The 14,529-nt window shown below is 45.4% G+C and overlaps 1 protein-coding gene across 5 annotated transcripts in view; it reads left to right on the top strand.

The window, feature by feature from the left end:
• LOC141772649 (protein bicaudal D homolog 2-like) overlaps window positions 1-14,529 on the top strand; it is a 44,228-nt gene that overhangs the window by 23,848 nt on the left and 5,851 nt on the right. For all 5 annotated transcript variants that reach the window (XR_012594937.1, XM_074643877.1, XM_074643878.1 and 2 more), the window contains exons 3-9: window positions 4,053-4,205; window positions 5,112-5,326; window positions 5,413-5,659; window positions 7,203-7,460; window positions 7,620-7,823; window positions 7,915-8,463; window positions 8,993-9,144. Coding sequence is in view for 4 of the 5 variants with exons in the window: in XM_074643877.1 (XP_074499978.1) it covers window positions 4,053-4,205; window positions 5,112-5,326; window positions 5,413-5,659; window positions 7,203-7,460; window positions 7,620-7,823; window positions 7,915-8,463; window positions 8,993-9,144 (1,778 nt within the window). In the remaining variant the exon portion in view is untranslated. The remainder of the gene's footprint in view (window positions 1-4,052; window positions 4,206-5,111; window positions 5,327-5,412; window positions 5,660-7,202; window positions 7,461-7,619; window positions 7,824-7,914; window positions 8,464-8,992; window positions 9,145-14,529) is intronic.

The following is a 14,529-nucleotide window of genomic DNA, read 5'->3' on the forward strand; positions in this document are numbered from 1 at the left end:
CAAAGTGGGCAGGATGGAGAGTGAAATAGAGGTCAGCGGAGTAAAGATAAAAATAATATATATATTATATTGAGCCTGTCTGTGCTATTACATCAATAATACAGTCTTGTACCATCTGGGAGTCTGGGCAGCTGCACTTTCAAGGGAACCAAATCGGGGTAAAAAGCTAGTAAATATGGATTTGCTGAAATGCATATATACAAAACTCTCTGGAGTTATTAAAACCGGAGCGGAGCCTTTAACAAAGCACTAAAACATTCCTAATCTACACTAGTGTTAAGCCTGAAACTTTGATGGAGGTAGAGGTTATAGGGGCTCAAACACATTGAGAAATAACTCAGAGCTTTAGTGAGATTTAAGCAGGCTCAGCCCCACTGTGCTGTCAAATACAGTTTAATGGTGAAGAGAAAGCTTTAGAGTTGAGTGAGAGAGCCCATACAGTACAGTTGGAAGGAGCTCTGACCCACAGAAATGTGTGCTGCTCTCGTGACATTTTTGCAGCACTGTATGCCCTAGAGAGGGTTCATTAGAACTAATATGCTTTATCATGCATATACACTAGGGCTGTCAAAGTTAAAAGGATAATCCAGCAAATTAGTTTTAACATCACTAATTTCTTTAACGCATTAACGCAATCAGTCTTTCAGAGGTTGTAGTGAGCTCAGTTTTTAAGCTAGAGTGAAGATACTGGCATCAGATGAAACTATAAAAACCTAAGGAATCCATCGGTACCACGCCATGCTCCAAACTTGCGCTAAATTTTGGCGAGGAAAAACTGTCATGGCCATTTTCAAAGGGAAGAAAATGGGTTCTATAGATACGCATGAGTCTCCCCTCCCAGACATGACCACTTTATGATAATCACATGCAGTTTGGGGCAAGTCATAGTCAAGTCAGCACACTGACATGCCATGTTATGCTTTGACATTTTTTTAATGCTAAATGCAGTACCTGTGAGGGTTTTTGGACAATTTTTGTTTTGTGTTGTTAATTGATTTCCAGTAATAAATATACTGTATATACATATTTTCATAATACAAGCATATTTGTCCAGGCCCATGTTAAGAGTATTAAATACTTTACAGATCTCCCTTTAAGTTACATTTTGAACCGATAGTAAATGTGTGATTAATTTGCAATTAATCATGGACAATTATGCGATTAATCGCGATTAAATATTTGAATCGATTGACAGCCCTAATACACACATGCATCCACTAGTCCTCACTACACTTTTAAACATCAATTATATTTCACGTTTATCCTGCAAGTTTATGGTATGGCTGTAAAAGCCACCCACTTTGCATGGAAGTGACACATTTGTCTGTGTGTGTGGGCGTATTCAAGCAGCTGTCCAGACGTCACCTGTAGTGACAGCAGGCAGGCAGGCAGGGGGGGAGGTCATCACTAGCCACACACAGGCTGGCACCTCAGATAGCCTTCAAAATACCCCACCCCGGTATCTAATCACACACACACGTTATCACAATATGTCCCAAACATTCCCAGGAGAGGCGTGTGCTCCTCATGATTAAATGTTAATATTCACACTTTATAGCAGGGACGCACATGGCCACCGCAAACCCTGATGAGTTTACTCAAATCAACTCCTGTCAGGCAACAGGGCAGTGTGCAAACCCACCCCCCAGTCTCTGAGGGGCTCAGTGCAGTAGGAGGATGTGGAAGCAAGGTGAAAGGTCAAAGCCCTGGTATGCATTGTAATCAGATTGGAGGAGGATCCTAATCAGGTTCGGAGGTGGCCTGTATTCATCAGGACCAAACAGCACTGACCCTCCAGCTGATGCACATAACCCTGGCCAGGAAGAGACCTGAACAACCAGCTGGCACAGCTTTGTTGAGTCTAAAACAAGAGATTACTCCAGCAGCGTGGTGATTATGCTGAAGGTCTTAATAAAATAATAGTGTATATGTCGCTTGATAGTCCAAAGCTGACCAATAGAGTATCTGACTCTATTAATGGTTTGATTCTTTTTCTTTTCGTTTTTGCTTTAATTCAGATTCCTCTCAGAAGTCAGGACCACTGTCTGTATAGAGGCTTAGTGCTAGGACTGATCTGTATTGTAAGCTCATGCATTATGCAGTAATGCACTAACATCAGGGCTTTCGCACCAGCAAACACCCACGCTCATTAGACATGCGCAAAACCCCCCGATGAATATTAATGCACCTTCAAACGTCAGCCACGACGCAGCTCTGCACATAGCGATTAATTATTACCCAGAGCAAACGAGGAGCATGTACTCTTCATCAGCGCCGATCCAGCAACATAATGTTTGTCAGTGAATTCCTCTCTCAGTAAGCCAAATTAAGCGAGTAAATTCAAATTACAGAGCGAGTAACTAAAACAAAATGTTTGTTGTTGCGTGATAGTCTCCTGAGTCACATTAGTTAGAGAGCGTGAATTATTGTTGGTTATTAATGAAGCTGTATTTCCTATGTAATGCTATACTGTTGAATGAATAGTGTGTGACTAGGAAGTTAACGGGGTCTGAGCACATCACTGCTAAGCGGATCGAACCAATGGTCCTCCTAGTTATTAAAAGGTGTTTCTAACCATCAGAATACCTGCACCACCATACCAGCTTATTACCTACTCTATTTCGAAAAGTAATATTACTGATGTCTGCCAAGTGAAAGCCTCTCAGGATTTGACTTCCAGTGGTCGCTGCAATGATCCGAGAGCAGGGATTGTGATGCGGCCGGCCACGTGGCGACAGCGTGAGAGGAAGGGGGCCTCCTGGCACGGGATCGGGAGGCTAATTGTCTCTCTGGTATTATTAGTTTATCTCTGCCAACTCTCCTGAGAGGAAAACACACACACATGCAAATCCTAACCGTACTGTAGATACAGAGACTGCTGTGCCTCACATGCATAAATATACACGCAATCTGGAGACAACAATGCTAGCTGTCATCCTCTGCATCCACCTGCACACAAAGTTGAATACTCGCTTGCACGCATGAGCATTCAAGGTCAGTTTAGACTATGTTGAAAAACAGATCAATTTTACATGCTTCCCCCCCCCCCCCCCCCCCCCCCCCCCCTTTCTCACATTACGTACACACATGTGCATGTCCGTTTATTCATTTCAAAAAAGGGTGAGGCCCACCTTCCTTCAGCGAGTATCCTCTTACTTCAGAGCTTTTATCTGCTATTTCTCTGAGAGCCACCGGCTAAGATTTCCCCCTCACCCCAAAAGTCCCGTGGGGCTCTTGTGTTTTGGGATGAGTCAGTCAGCAGGGGGTGGGAGGGCAACCTTGAAAGAAGAGGACGGAGGGTTAAACAAGGCGATAGACGAGGTAGTAATAAGGACACAGTATGGCTGATCAGATCTTTCAGTTTGTGTCACAGTTTACAAGTGGGGGAAGGGCACGTCTCTTACTTCTCTAACCTTTATATAATTAATGATGCCTTTCTTGAGCAGCAAGAGAGAGCCAGATGCCCTTACAGTATATTACAAACACTAGTGCTATCTTGAAGTATTAGCGTATTGCCTCACTGACACAAATATTAGCACATATGAACTGAAAAAAATCCGATTTTGAATCCCAACTGAAATCCAGACTTCTGATTTCTACAGTGATACACGCTCTGATTAGTCCTTATATCCTTCTGTACAGCGAGCCAAGCCCAATCTAACTCCTCTATAGAAAATTAGACCGTTACAGTGCTTCCCGGCCATTGAATGCCTGTCACCATGAGAGAGATAAGTAGGCTTCAGTGTCTGTGGTACCATCAGAGCTGGCAGGCGGGCACACTTGTGGCCCACTGCCCAGAGAGACACCTGGCACCTCCCTCTCAAACACCAACAGGCACACGCACTGAACACACACACTCACGGCGGGGTTTGGCCAGATGGGAGCCCTTTTCTTATCCAGCAAGATTTAGAGTGTTTAAGGGCCAACGTGACACGAACGGTTAAACTAAAGGCAACAACATCCAATCAATCGGCATCTCTCCCACAATCAATCAAACAAGATTGAAATAGTGGTCACTGACAGTTCTTCCTCTTCTCGTTTTTGCCCTACAGAACAGCCAGATGGTGGAGCTCCAGAGGAATCAGCTGCGCGATGACGTCAAGGAGTACAAGTTCCGGGAGGCTCGTCTGCTGCAGGACTACACCGAGCTGGAGGAGGAGAACATCTCGCTGCAGAAGCAGGTCTCCGCGCTCAAACAGAGCCAGGTGAGAAACAGAAGAAACAGGGCTGCAAGCTCTGGATGCACAAAGTTTGAATCATGCCGCAGAACATCCTCTTCTTGGTATATCTGCCTTCGCTGCTGGTTATAACGCAGTCTTCTTAGTCAGGCATAATTAAACTGGTAGTTCTAGGCATCTCGTCCAAGTACACATGTACTCTGTACTATCTTACAGCATCTTAGTAACCCTACAGGCCCTCCACCTCCCACTCATCAGCTCTCAGTCTGTCTCCTTGTTGTACTGATTAGACAGCCCAAAGAAGCATGAGCGCTTTAATATTCCGATGTAATTACGATAATAAAAGCATCCTCTGATACAGTAAAGAGATAAGCAGCTGCCTTTGTTTTTCGAATGCTTGGAGCTGCGTCTGGTCGTAGAAGTGTTTGCCAGACTCTTTTAACAGCTATCATTCTAAAGACCAGAGATTCATGGTAGAAAACACACTTCCTGGGTTTAGTCAAATGAGTGGGGAAAAAAAAAAAAATCCCCTTCACACATCTGCAAACATAAAAACAGAGCTGCATTTCCAAGTGGGATATTTCCATTTGATGTTAGCTTTTATGCTTGAGCTGTTAATTCTTTCCATATGCCCCCTTGTCATCTTGGATTACGGTCTCTATATTCATCGCGGAGGGCATGAAACCAAACAAAAGCGGCTCCTACTTTTTAGACATCCAATATAAAAAGGATTCCCAAATCCAATTAACTTAAAACTAATTAGAAAGGGAAATGACATGGATATGTTCTCAATTAACATTATCTTGAATAATGCCATTCTTTTTGATCCGGGCGGGTTTTGCCACACATGAACCAGCCTGACAGCTTGTTTTCACTGGAGCTGCATCTAGTTGTATTTCTCATTGAACGTGTTCCCTCTCCTCCTTTTCCCAGGTGGAGTTTGAGGGTTTGAAGCACGAGATCCGTCGTCTAGAGGAGGACACTCAGTTCCTTAACAGCCAGCTGGAGGATGCCATCCGACTGAAAGAGATCGCAGAGCGTCAGCTAAGTGAAGCCCTGGAGACCATCAAGACTGAGCGTGAGCTGAAGGCTTCCCTGAGGAAAGAGCTCTCCCACTACATGAACATCGGAGACACTCTTTGTCACAGGTAAAAAAAAGCAGACAAGCAACGTGCTCACAGGGCCTCAGCATGCACTGTAAAGAACACTAAATGACACTCTGTTCCTCCCTCAGTCCTCTTAGCATTTCTCTGGATGGTCTCAAGTTCAGCGACGATGCCTCCACCGAACCCAACAACGACGACGCTCTCCACGGATACGAGAATGGCTTCACCAAACTGGCCAACGCCATCACCTATGACAACCGCATCTCCACGCCCAAGAAGGACGAGCTGTTCCATCCCGCGCCCAGCCTCGTGGATGACCTGCTGAGCGAACTTAACATCTCAGAGATCCAGAAGCTCAAACAGCAGCTGATGCAGGTTTGTTCTTAACTGACAATGTTTTTGGTTTTCCATGGTAGTTAACAGTAAAAGATATCATTGACCTCTATGATCCACTTTTAGTGAATAACAACTATCCTAATACTAATCTAGTGGTCGCCCTCAAACTAAAATAGATTGACAGTAGTTACCACAAAATAACTCCAGACAGCTGAGTAGTTTGGAGGTGTGTCTGAAAGAGTGAGAGAGTCAGTAGATCCTGATCCAGGCTGCTGCACCGATCTAAATCCCCCTCTGGCAAAATTAATCCAGGGAGGCACACAACACCCTTCAGGCTCCGCCGGGCTGCGAGGCAGCGGGTGGTGGCACCAGTGGACCTGCCATCTGCTTGTTCATCACCCCATGAGTCCAAGGCCACGCCTGATTGGGCGCCATGGTTACCAGAACGTACGGGGAACCTGTGGATAATGATTGTTTTGAGGTCTAAGGGATTAGGGATTTTTTTCCCCTCCTTCCATCAAACATAAACACGGTTGCTGGATTAATAAAGTAAAGTTGAAGTTACCTCAATGCTGCCCTGCCAAGGACACCGTTCTGGTTCTCAACCTCACCATTGTGGTAAATCTGGCAGGCTGTGACAAAGCCCCGTGTTTGATATGACCCAGCAGCATGTCACTCTGCCTGCTGAAGACTCCTGCCAGGTCATTCCACAGATTCCAGGCCGGAGTCAGAGCAGAGCAAACAAAAAGCTTCCTCTACTCATTTAGCCTCTCCTAGCTTATCTCTTTTTATTGATCAGGTACTCAATGATCGATCCTAGACGTCCGCTCCTCGGATATCACCCTATTAGTCCCTGGCAATGTATAACAACATCCAATATGAGGATGGGCGGGGATGTGTGTCTGCTGCCCACAAGCCCTCTTCCACATTTAAGTGATGTTGTAAATATGTAAGAACATCAGTGCCATTGATTTATATAATTATTTATTTAAATATTTTTAAATGTGACAAAAGCATCGTGCATTCTAGTATCATGCTTTCATACTTTGTATTTTAACATGTGTTATAAAAGTACGTTAACTAATAGTAGTAATCCAACTTTCCATCTCTTTTTTAATTTAATCATTATATATCCCGCACTAATAAAAAATGTAAGCAGATGAGCATGTACGTGATACTTTTACATTATTTACTTATCAGCTACTAAAATAGCTCAGTGCTTACATCACAGCTGTGTGCATGTGTGTAAAATGACCCGTCCAGTGTCTCTGCCAGCGCTGAGCTGAACCCAATCCAGCAAATTGTCAAGGTCATCCTGACTCTGATGCGGAGCTACTGGGCAATGAGCCTCACATACCTTGGCATCACAAGACCGATAGTGTGTCGAGTTACCACTATGTAATAGATAATCCACTGATTTAATATGATCGTTCACATCATCAAGTTACCGAAAAATTCCTTCATTTATTCAAATGTGAAATGATGTGCGTGCAATAAGCCAAGCTACGGTACTTTCATTACATTCATACAGTATGATGACCTCACATCTTATCGCTCTTTGTGTCTCTGCCTCTCTCCTCAGATGGAGCGTGAGAAGGTCAACCTGCTGTCCACCCTGCAGGAGTCCCAGAAGCAGCTAGAGCAGGTCAACGGCGCTCTGTCCGAGCATCAGGAGAAGGTCAACCGCCTCACAGAGAACCTCAATGCCATCCGCAAGCTCCAGGCCAGCAAGGAGCGCCAGTCTGCCTTGGACAATGAGAAAGAACGTGATAGCAATGAAGATGGAGACTACTACGAGGTGGACATCAATGGACCTGAGATTCTGGAGTGCAAGTACAAGGTACCGGTCTTCTTATAGTCGAGGGCAGACAGGACAAAATGTCAGCTTATATTTAAAATTGAGTAATTAACATTCTGTCAGTGAGAAAAAGTTAAACGTCTTACAATACGTATCGTCTTTGCTTTTATATATTCTCAACCATTGACCTTGCTCGGCTAGGTTGCTGTGTCTGAAGCAGGAGAGCTGAAGGAGGAACTGAAGACTCTGAAGACAGAATACCAGGCCTGTCAGTCACGTTACGAAGAGGAGCGCGTCCTTCTGGAGATCGATGTCACAACGCTGGGGGGGAAGCTGGCAACTCTGGAGAAGACCAGTCAGACAGAGAGAGAACAGAAGGCGAAGCTAGAGAAGGAACTGCGCAAGGTGAGATGTCGCTCTTTATATCGACATTCTGAGAAGTAGCTGATTTGGCGTTTGACGTGCCTAATTGACTCCTTTCTCTTTGTTTCCTCAGTTGAGCGACGTGGCAGGCGAATCCCAGGGTAGTCTGAGTGTGGCGCAGGACGAGCTGGTCACCTTCAGCGAAGAGCTGGCCACCCTCTACAACCACGTCTGCATGTGCAACAACGAGACACCCAACCGCGTCATGCTCGACTTCTACAAGGAGGGTAAGGGCGGTCGGAGCAGCCCAGAGGTCCGCGGCCGCCGTTCTCCCATTCTGCTCACCAAGGGCCTCTTCCCTGAGCCCGGTAAGAGCGACCTAAGCGACGGAGCCCCTTCACCGGTCTCCTCACTGCCTTCTCCCGTGTCCGACCACCGCCGCGAGCCCATGAACATCTACAACCTGGTGGCCATCATCAGAGACCAGATCAAGCACCTGCAGCTGGCTGTGGACCGCACCACAGAGCTGTCGCGCCAGAGGGTGGCGTCTCTGGAGCTCGGCACCGTGGCCGACAAGGACAAAGAAGCCTGCATGGAGGAGATCCTCAAACTGAAATCCCTGCTCAGCACCAAGAGGGAACAGATCGCAACCCTGAGGACCGTCCTCAAGGCCAACAAGCAGGTCGGTTGTCTTTTTTTTTTTTTGCATTCAATGTATGTTTAACTAACTGGGCACCACTCCCAAACATTTGTCAGTTTTCATTGAAAGACAGAAACAGAGGGTGTCGGCTATTTCAGGTCTACTCAGCTGTTGCGGCAAATGCATTGCAGACAAGATCTATAACAAACACTGGTGGGGGACGGCAGCAAATGATGTCAGCTGTCCAGAGAATCTTTGTGGTTAGGATCGGAGAACAGCCCTCCAAAGAACAAAAATACAGTGTGTATGCAGTTGTTGCTCTGGTAGCCCTTTAAACTATGTGTGTGGTTACTCAGTGACCATTAGAGCACAGACATGAAAGCCCCTCATAAACCACACACCTATGAGTTTAAACCAGCAGCTAACAATAACAACTACAGGCTGCTGGGCCTTAATGACTTGAATAAATAGGTGATATGTTCCTTATTAACAGACTTTTTGCGACAGGAAATACTCCCCCGGCGCCTTCCAGCAGCTTCTGACCCCTTTTGTTCTTCTCGTCCGCCCACAGACAGCTGAAGTCGCTCTGGCCAATCTGAAGAGCAAGTACGAGAACGAAAAGGCCATGGTAACCGAGACCATGATGAAGCTAAGGAACGAGCTCAAAGCCCTGAAGGAGGACGCCGCCACCTTTTCCTCTCTCCGAGCCATGTTCGCCACACGGTAAGAAACCCAAATCAAATACAAAAAGCATTTATCTGACATACCATTCTAACGTCACAAATGTTTGCCCAACTTTATATTGTCACATAAGCAGTCTTTATTTACCTACATGGTTTTGCATGAATCCCAAACCTTGCCATTAGTTTGAAGAGGCAGCAGTAGCGCAGCAGACTATAGCTATTCTTACATCTACTGCACATGCACCATACACAATATAGACAGGTGAACTAAAGATTATCATCATCATGTAATCCATGTTTACCATGTGTTGGCTACGTCTCTGTAGTATTATTGTAACATGACGTGTTTGTATTGTTTGTTTCTGCGAATCGCGGTCAGGAAGGGATACCAGCATTGATACTGACTATAGAGCACAGAAGGTATTTAATCTGGGTATCCTTTAAATATGTCATTTAAGTAGTGTTTTTGACCAGTGACTTAGTGTGTGTGTGTGTGTGTGTGTGTGTGTGTGTGTGTGTGTATCAGATGGGCTGACACGCACTAATCTATTCTGATTCTGAGGAGAAGCCGGTCAAAGGTTCTGTGCATAATCCCACCTCATCTTGGTCTGGATTACACATTCACCCCTCAAACACGTAGTAGACTAAGTGCTCACACGCTGCTTGTTTGTTTGTGTGTGTATTGGGAAAGATAAGAAAATGAGTGCTAGTGCACTTGTATGTATTTTTAGATGTGATTATTGTGATTCCACGGTGGATGCATAACTCCCCTCTTGAGTTGTCTGTGAATGCTGTTAAGATGCTGATGCCCACTTCCCGTCCCCGTAAATATCAGCTCTGGTCCAGATGGCTGCGCTGAGACGCTGAGACAGTCTTTCCTTCTGCATTTAAGACTCCTCCGCAATCCACAGCAAAGCTCAAGCTGTGCAGAAGGGGAGGAGAGGTAGAAGAGGAGGGAGGGTTTGGGATAGACAGATTACAGAGGCTGCAGGAAATGTGTGGGCCGCTCCGCACCCCTCATCTTAACCTATACAGTAGCTCAATACCTATCCGTGTGCTTGCTGAAGTAATTCCATATACCTGCAGTGGCTAATCAATTAGAAACGGGAGGAAAACTCCTCTGTCTGCAAATACGAGAGTGCGTGTAGTCGTGGGGTTTTTGGCGCACTGCAGAACCAGATGGTTAGAGGATGTAGGTGTAACACTAAACCATTTGGACCAAAGGCAACCAGGGCGAAGAGGGAACCAGATCTTGCTCCTACTAGTGACATAATTTTTACCCTCTAGGCGCCGCCGAGCAGTTGTATCACTTTTCATTGTTACAGCAGTGATGGAAAGGTGTGAGATCATATTTGCTGTGAAGACGTAGAGCCATCAGGAAGGGTCCGTGTTTTTAAGCCTCTTTTGCTTAAAGATGAGGCTTAAGATAATGTCAACACGTTACAGCTTGCTGTTTACCGCCTACATCAACGCATGTGTTTTCCTCCTCCCCCTGATGGCGATGGTCTTGAGGCTCAAACCCCAGTAGCCTGTCACCGTTCTGGTAGCCTATGCATGAGTTACAATCTGTCTGTTTATGGGATTCACGTATTGGTATGTAAATCCAGTCCAATACGACACAGAGTTGGGTCATTGGACTCATTGAGAGGCTGGGGGACTCGCCTGAGCAAGGTTTCCCACACTCCCACCCCTTTTGTATCCCCGTCCCCCCTTCCGTCCTTCCTCACCGCCAAACACCCGGTTCTCTGGTCATCTGGAAAAGAAAGAGAGGAAGGGGGCAGGCCTTCAGTTAAAGCCCACTACAGGAGCCTCATTTGACAGTCTTTTTTTCATGGTAATCAACCCCTCTGACAAAGTCTGTAAAGGTGGATTTTCTGAGACTCTCAGATATAAATGTGTGGTCTTTGACAAAGGGGAAGAAAGTTGAGGGGAATTGAAAGAATGTGTAGGTTTTTGTGGGATCCATTGTGTTCATCTCAGAGATTAGAGTTACTTGCATCTTGTATTTTGTTCAGCGAGAGACAGGCTTTTTCAAGTGTCTGTACGTGCTTCCCTCTGTTTCTGTGTGTGTGTGTGTGTGTGTGTGTGTGTGTGTGTGTGTGTGTGTGTGTGTGTGTGTGTGTGTGTGTGTGTGTGTGTGCCTTTCCAGCTGCAGTCTCTGGTGTCATGTTAACACTAAGCGCCTGCCTCTAACATTCCCGAGACATGCCTCGACATGCTCTCAGCTCTTTCTCATACTGATTAACGGTCAAACTTTTCGCTCAAGTCACATTATCTCCTCAAACTTACACCCTCAATCATCGTGCTGCTATGATGTTAGTAGTATTCCCTCTCCATCATTCATTCTTTCTCCATTCTGTTCTTGCCTCCTCCTCCTCCTCCCTCTTCTCTCTATGACATCCATCCCACCGTGACCAATCAAGCTCCAGACAACAGCTGAAGAGGTTGTGTGTTTGTTTCTGATATTGATCGTGTACCATGTCTGCATGAATGTCGCAAGAGTTGAGGTTTCCGTATGCAGCCATGAATACCGTTGGCTTACCGTTGGTTACTCTAAATAATACAAAAACACAGATAAAGTGCCTGTGTGTCAGTGGTGTGAATATGATGACTGTTCATCCTCAAAAGGCCAGCAGCAGCCGCCTCTCGACCCCCCTCAGCCATTGTGCCACCAAACCCCATCAGCAGGCCAAAAAGGCTCCCATTGTATCCCTCCGGTCTCTAGAATAGACTCTTCTGTTTTTTCCCGGGAAATACGCACGCCCTCTCACCCCCCACGCAGGAGTGTCTGAGCCGTCTGAAAGCGAACCAGCGCACCCCCTCCCCAACCCCTCCCTCCCGGGTCGTCCCCCCGTCTCATAGTGGCTTTAATGAAGCAGCACTGATCCCCTATTGTCTGGGTGTGTGTCCCACTGGGAATCAAACTGCATACACAAGAGAGGAGGGTATGGTTTGTGTTTGTATGGTGGTCTGGTAAGGCCAGAGTTCATGTGGCGCACAACCACGTGCAGCACCACACACAGCTGCGTTTTTTTGGTCTCAGATATTGCCTTCAAGACTTGTTCCGAGTGCAGCGTCTAGAAATACGTAATCACAGAATTAGCACCCGGTACAAAATTTCAGTGCCACCATGGCAGACAGGTTTTCCTTGTATTAAGAAATATTTTTAAAAAGCTAGATAACAGAAGGCAGACAGAAAAATGTAATGACTGGTAGAAATGTTCAGTAACCTGCCACAGTTGCAGGTGAGGAAAAAAAATAGTTTCAGTCCCTGTACGTAACTATCACAAAATCGCACTCGAATCTATAAAATATTCCAAACCAAGTTCATTTTCTTTGGAAACAGGTCAAGCATCTCATCCTACTGGCAGATTTTCTGCTTGTTTTCACTTGTTTGACTCAACAATAACATGATATCTAAGTTGAAGGGTATTTTTTGCAGTGCAGCAGTTGAAGCAGCCACTAACCGCTGACCAAACAATAACATTAGATCTCACATGCCTGCTGAGAAAACGACAGTTATAGCTTGCATACAAAAGATTAACAGCGTTACATAATGAAGATTTCTGCATTCTTGTGGTTTTTCAAAGTCAAAACAGAGTTTGTGAAGTGTCGCCGCAGGTTGGGGCGTTCCCAAATAAAGTAAATACTTTAATACCAGATAGAGAAAAGGGTAGTAGGGTGAGGCTACACTATTTCAGAACGGTTTTAGTGTGGCATCGTTGGAGGATAAGGCGCTGCTTTGCCTACATAACAACCCCTCCCTTCATAGAGGTGTGTCAGTCATTACTGGAGAATGTCACTCAGACTGCTTTGTCAGCAACACAGAAAGTAGGGATGACCAAGACGGGGAGAGAGAAAGTGACTGGCAGGAGGAGACAGCGGCTAGGAGGCGACGGAGGGAAAAAAGGCTGAGGGGCAAGATAAGAGCGAGGAGAGAGGATGGGATTGAAAGAGATGAATGAGAGAGAGAGAGCAAGGTAATGAAAAGGGGGGGAAAGGAAAGCATGAAAATAAAAAGGGGAGCACAACAACAGCAGATGGAGAGTGAAGATATGAACCCCCCATCTCCAAATCCCTTTGGGTGACCCACTTTCTATACCTGTCCAGCCTTAGACACAACACACACACACACACATACACACATACACAAGGGCACAGGGAGACCGGTGTCGCAGTGCAGCACTCAGTGATATTCAGCAGGAGGGGGACAGTTGTCATGTCTTGTGCTATTTGGCACAGAGATGGGAGATGGATTGAAGTGATACAGTCTCACTCCAACTGGAAAAGTGGAGATCAGGTGTGAACAGCTTCAGCTTGGAGCAATGGACCATATTCCTCTTCTTCTCCATCTTCATTTTGTCTCTCTGACTCCCCCTCCTCAGCCTGTTCCTCAGGTGACGTACAAAGGATCTTCTCAGTGAACCCTAGGTTAATGCTTTCATCCTTTGTTTATGTGTTCTATTCTTAACTTCCATTGCACATAACGCTCACATATTATTTGGAGAAGCCGTAAGCTGCGCTCAGACGTGTACGTCTCCCCTGTTCATGAATGGTAATTAAACCTATTAGCAGCCATACAAACCTCATATAAACCTCATATAAACCTCATATAAACCATATATAAACTGGGTTGGAAATTATCACCAGCCACCAGCCAAATGCTGGTGAAATATGTAAGTTGTAAGCTAGATTTTGAAATCCACCAGCCACAGTGGCAGGTAGACAAAAAGTTTATTTCCAACACTTAATGTTTTTTGGAAATGTATAAAGAATTGTAAGAAATGTGATGTGTGTGGTACAGAGTGAAACATCTGTTAAAGTTGCTCTTGAAATGTGGAGTATTTTTTCAGGGAGGGCTGGATGAAGTTTACTGTGTTGCAGTATTCAGTGAAGACATTCATCACCAAGTGATGGAAGCTGTGGACAGACAGAAGTTGTCGCTGTATCTTGTAAAAATATCTGCTGAAATTACACAAAATGAGCTGAGAACATTTTAGTTTGTGAGGTTGGGTGGAGGGGACAGAAATGTGTGATGAAATCATTAATGCAGGAGCTCTGCTGGTCTCATCAGGTCTGTCCTGTGTGGATCAATGACTCCACCTGGTGGTGGCCAAAAACACTGTGTAACCAGGGGAAAGGTCATGGTGACAGTGCTCCAGTTTCAGTTGTTTTAGTCTTCATGTCTGTTGGATGTTGGTATCTCAAACATGCAGCTCAGGTTTGCATGTCGTGTATGCAGTTTTGCAATAGCTTTGATCCAAACATAACAAAAAGCCAACTACTTCTTTGCTCCATTGAGGCAAAGGCTGTTTGGTATTACTGGAACTGCCAGTGCCCCCTTGTGGTATTTCACAGGAAAGTATTAATGGTATAAAAACATGCTGATATTCCAGTTCAAAGTGAAGAAATACATAACTGACTT

This window comes from Sebastes fasciatus, chromosome 8 (genome assembly GCF_043250625.1).
Source record: "Sebastes fasciatus isolate fSebFas1 chromosome 8, fSebFas1.pri, whole genome shotgun sequence".
Classification (NCBI taxonomy): domain Eukaryota; kingdom Metazoa; phylum Chordata; class Actinopteri; order Perciformes; family Sebastidae; genus Sebastes; species Sebastes fasciatus.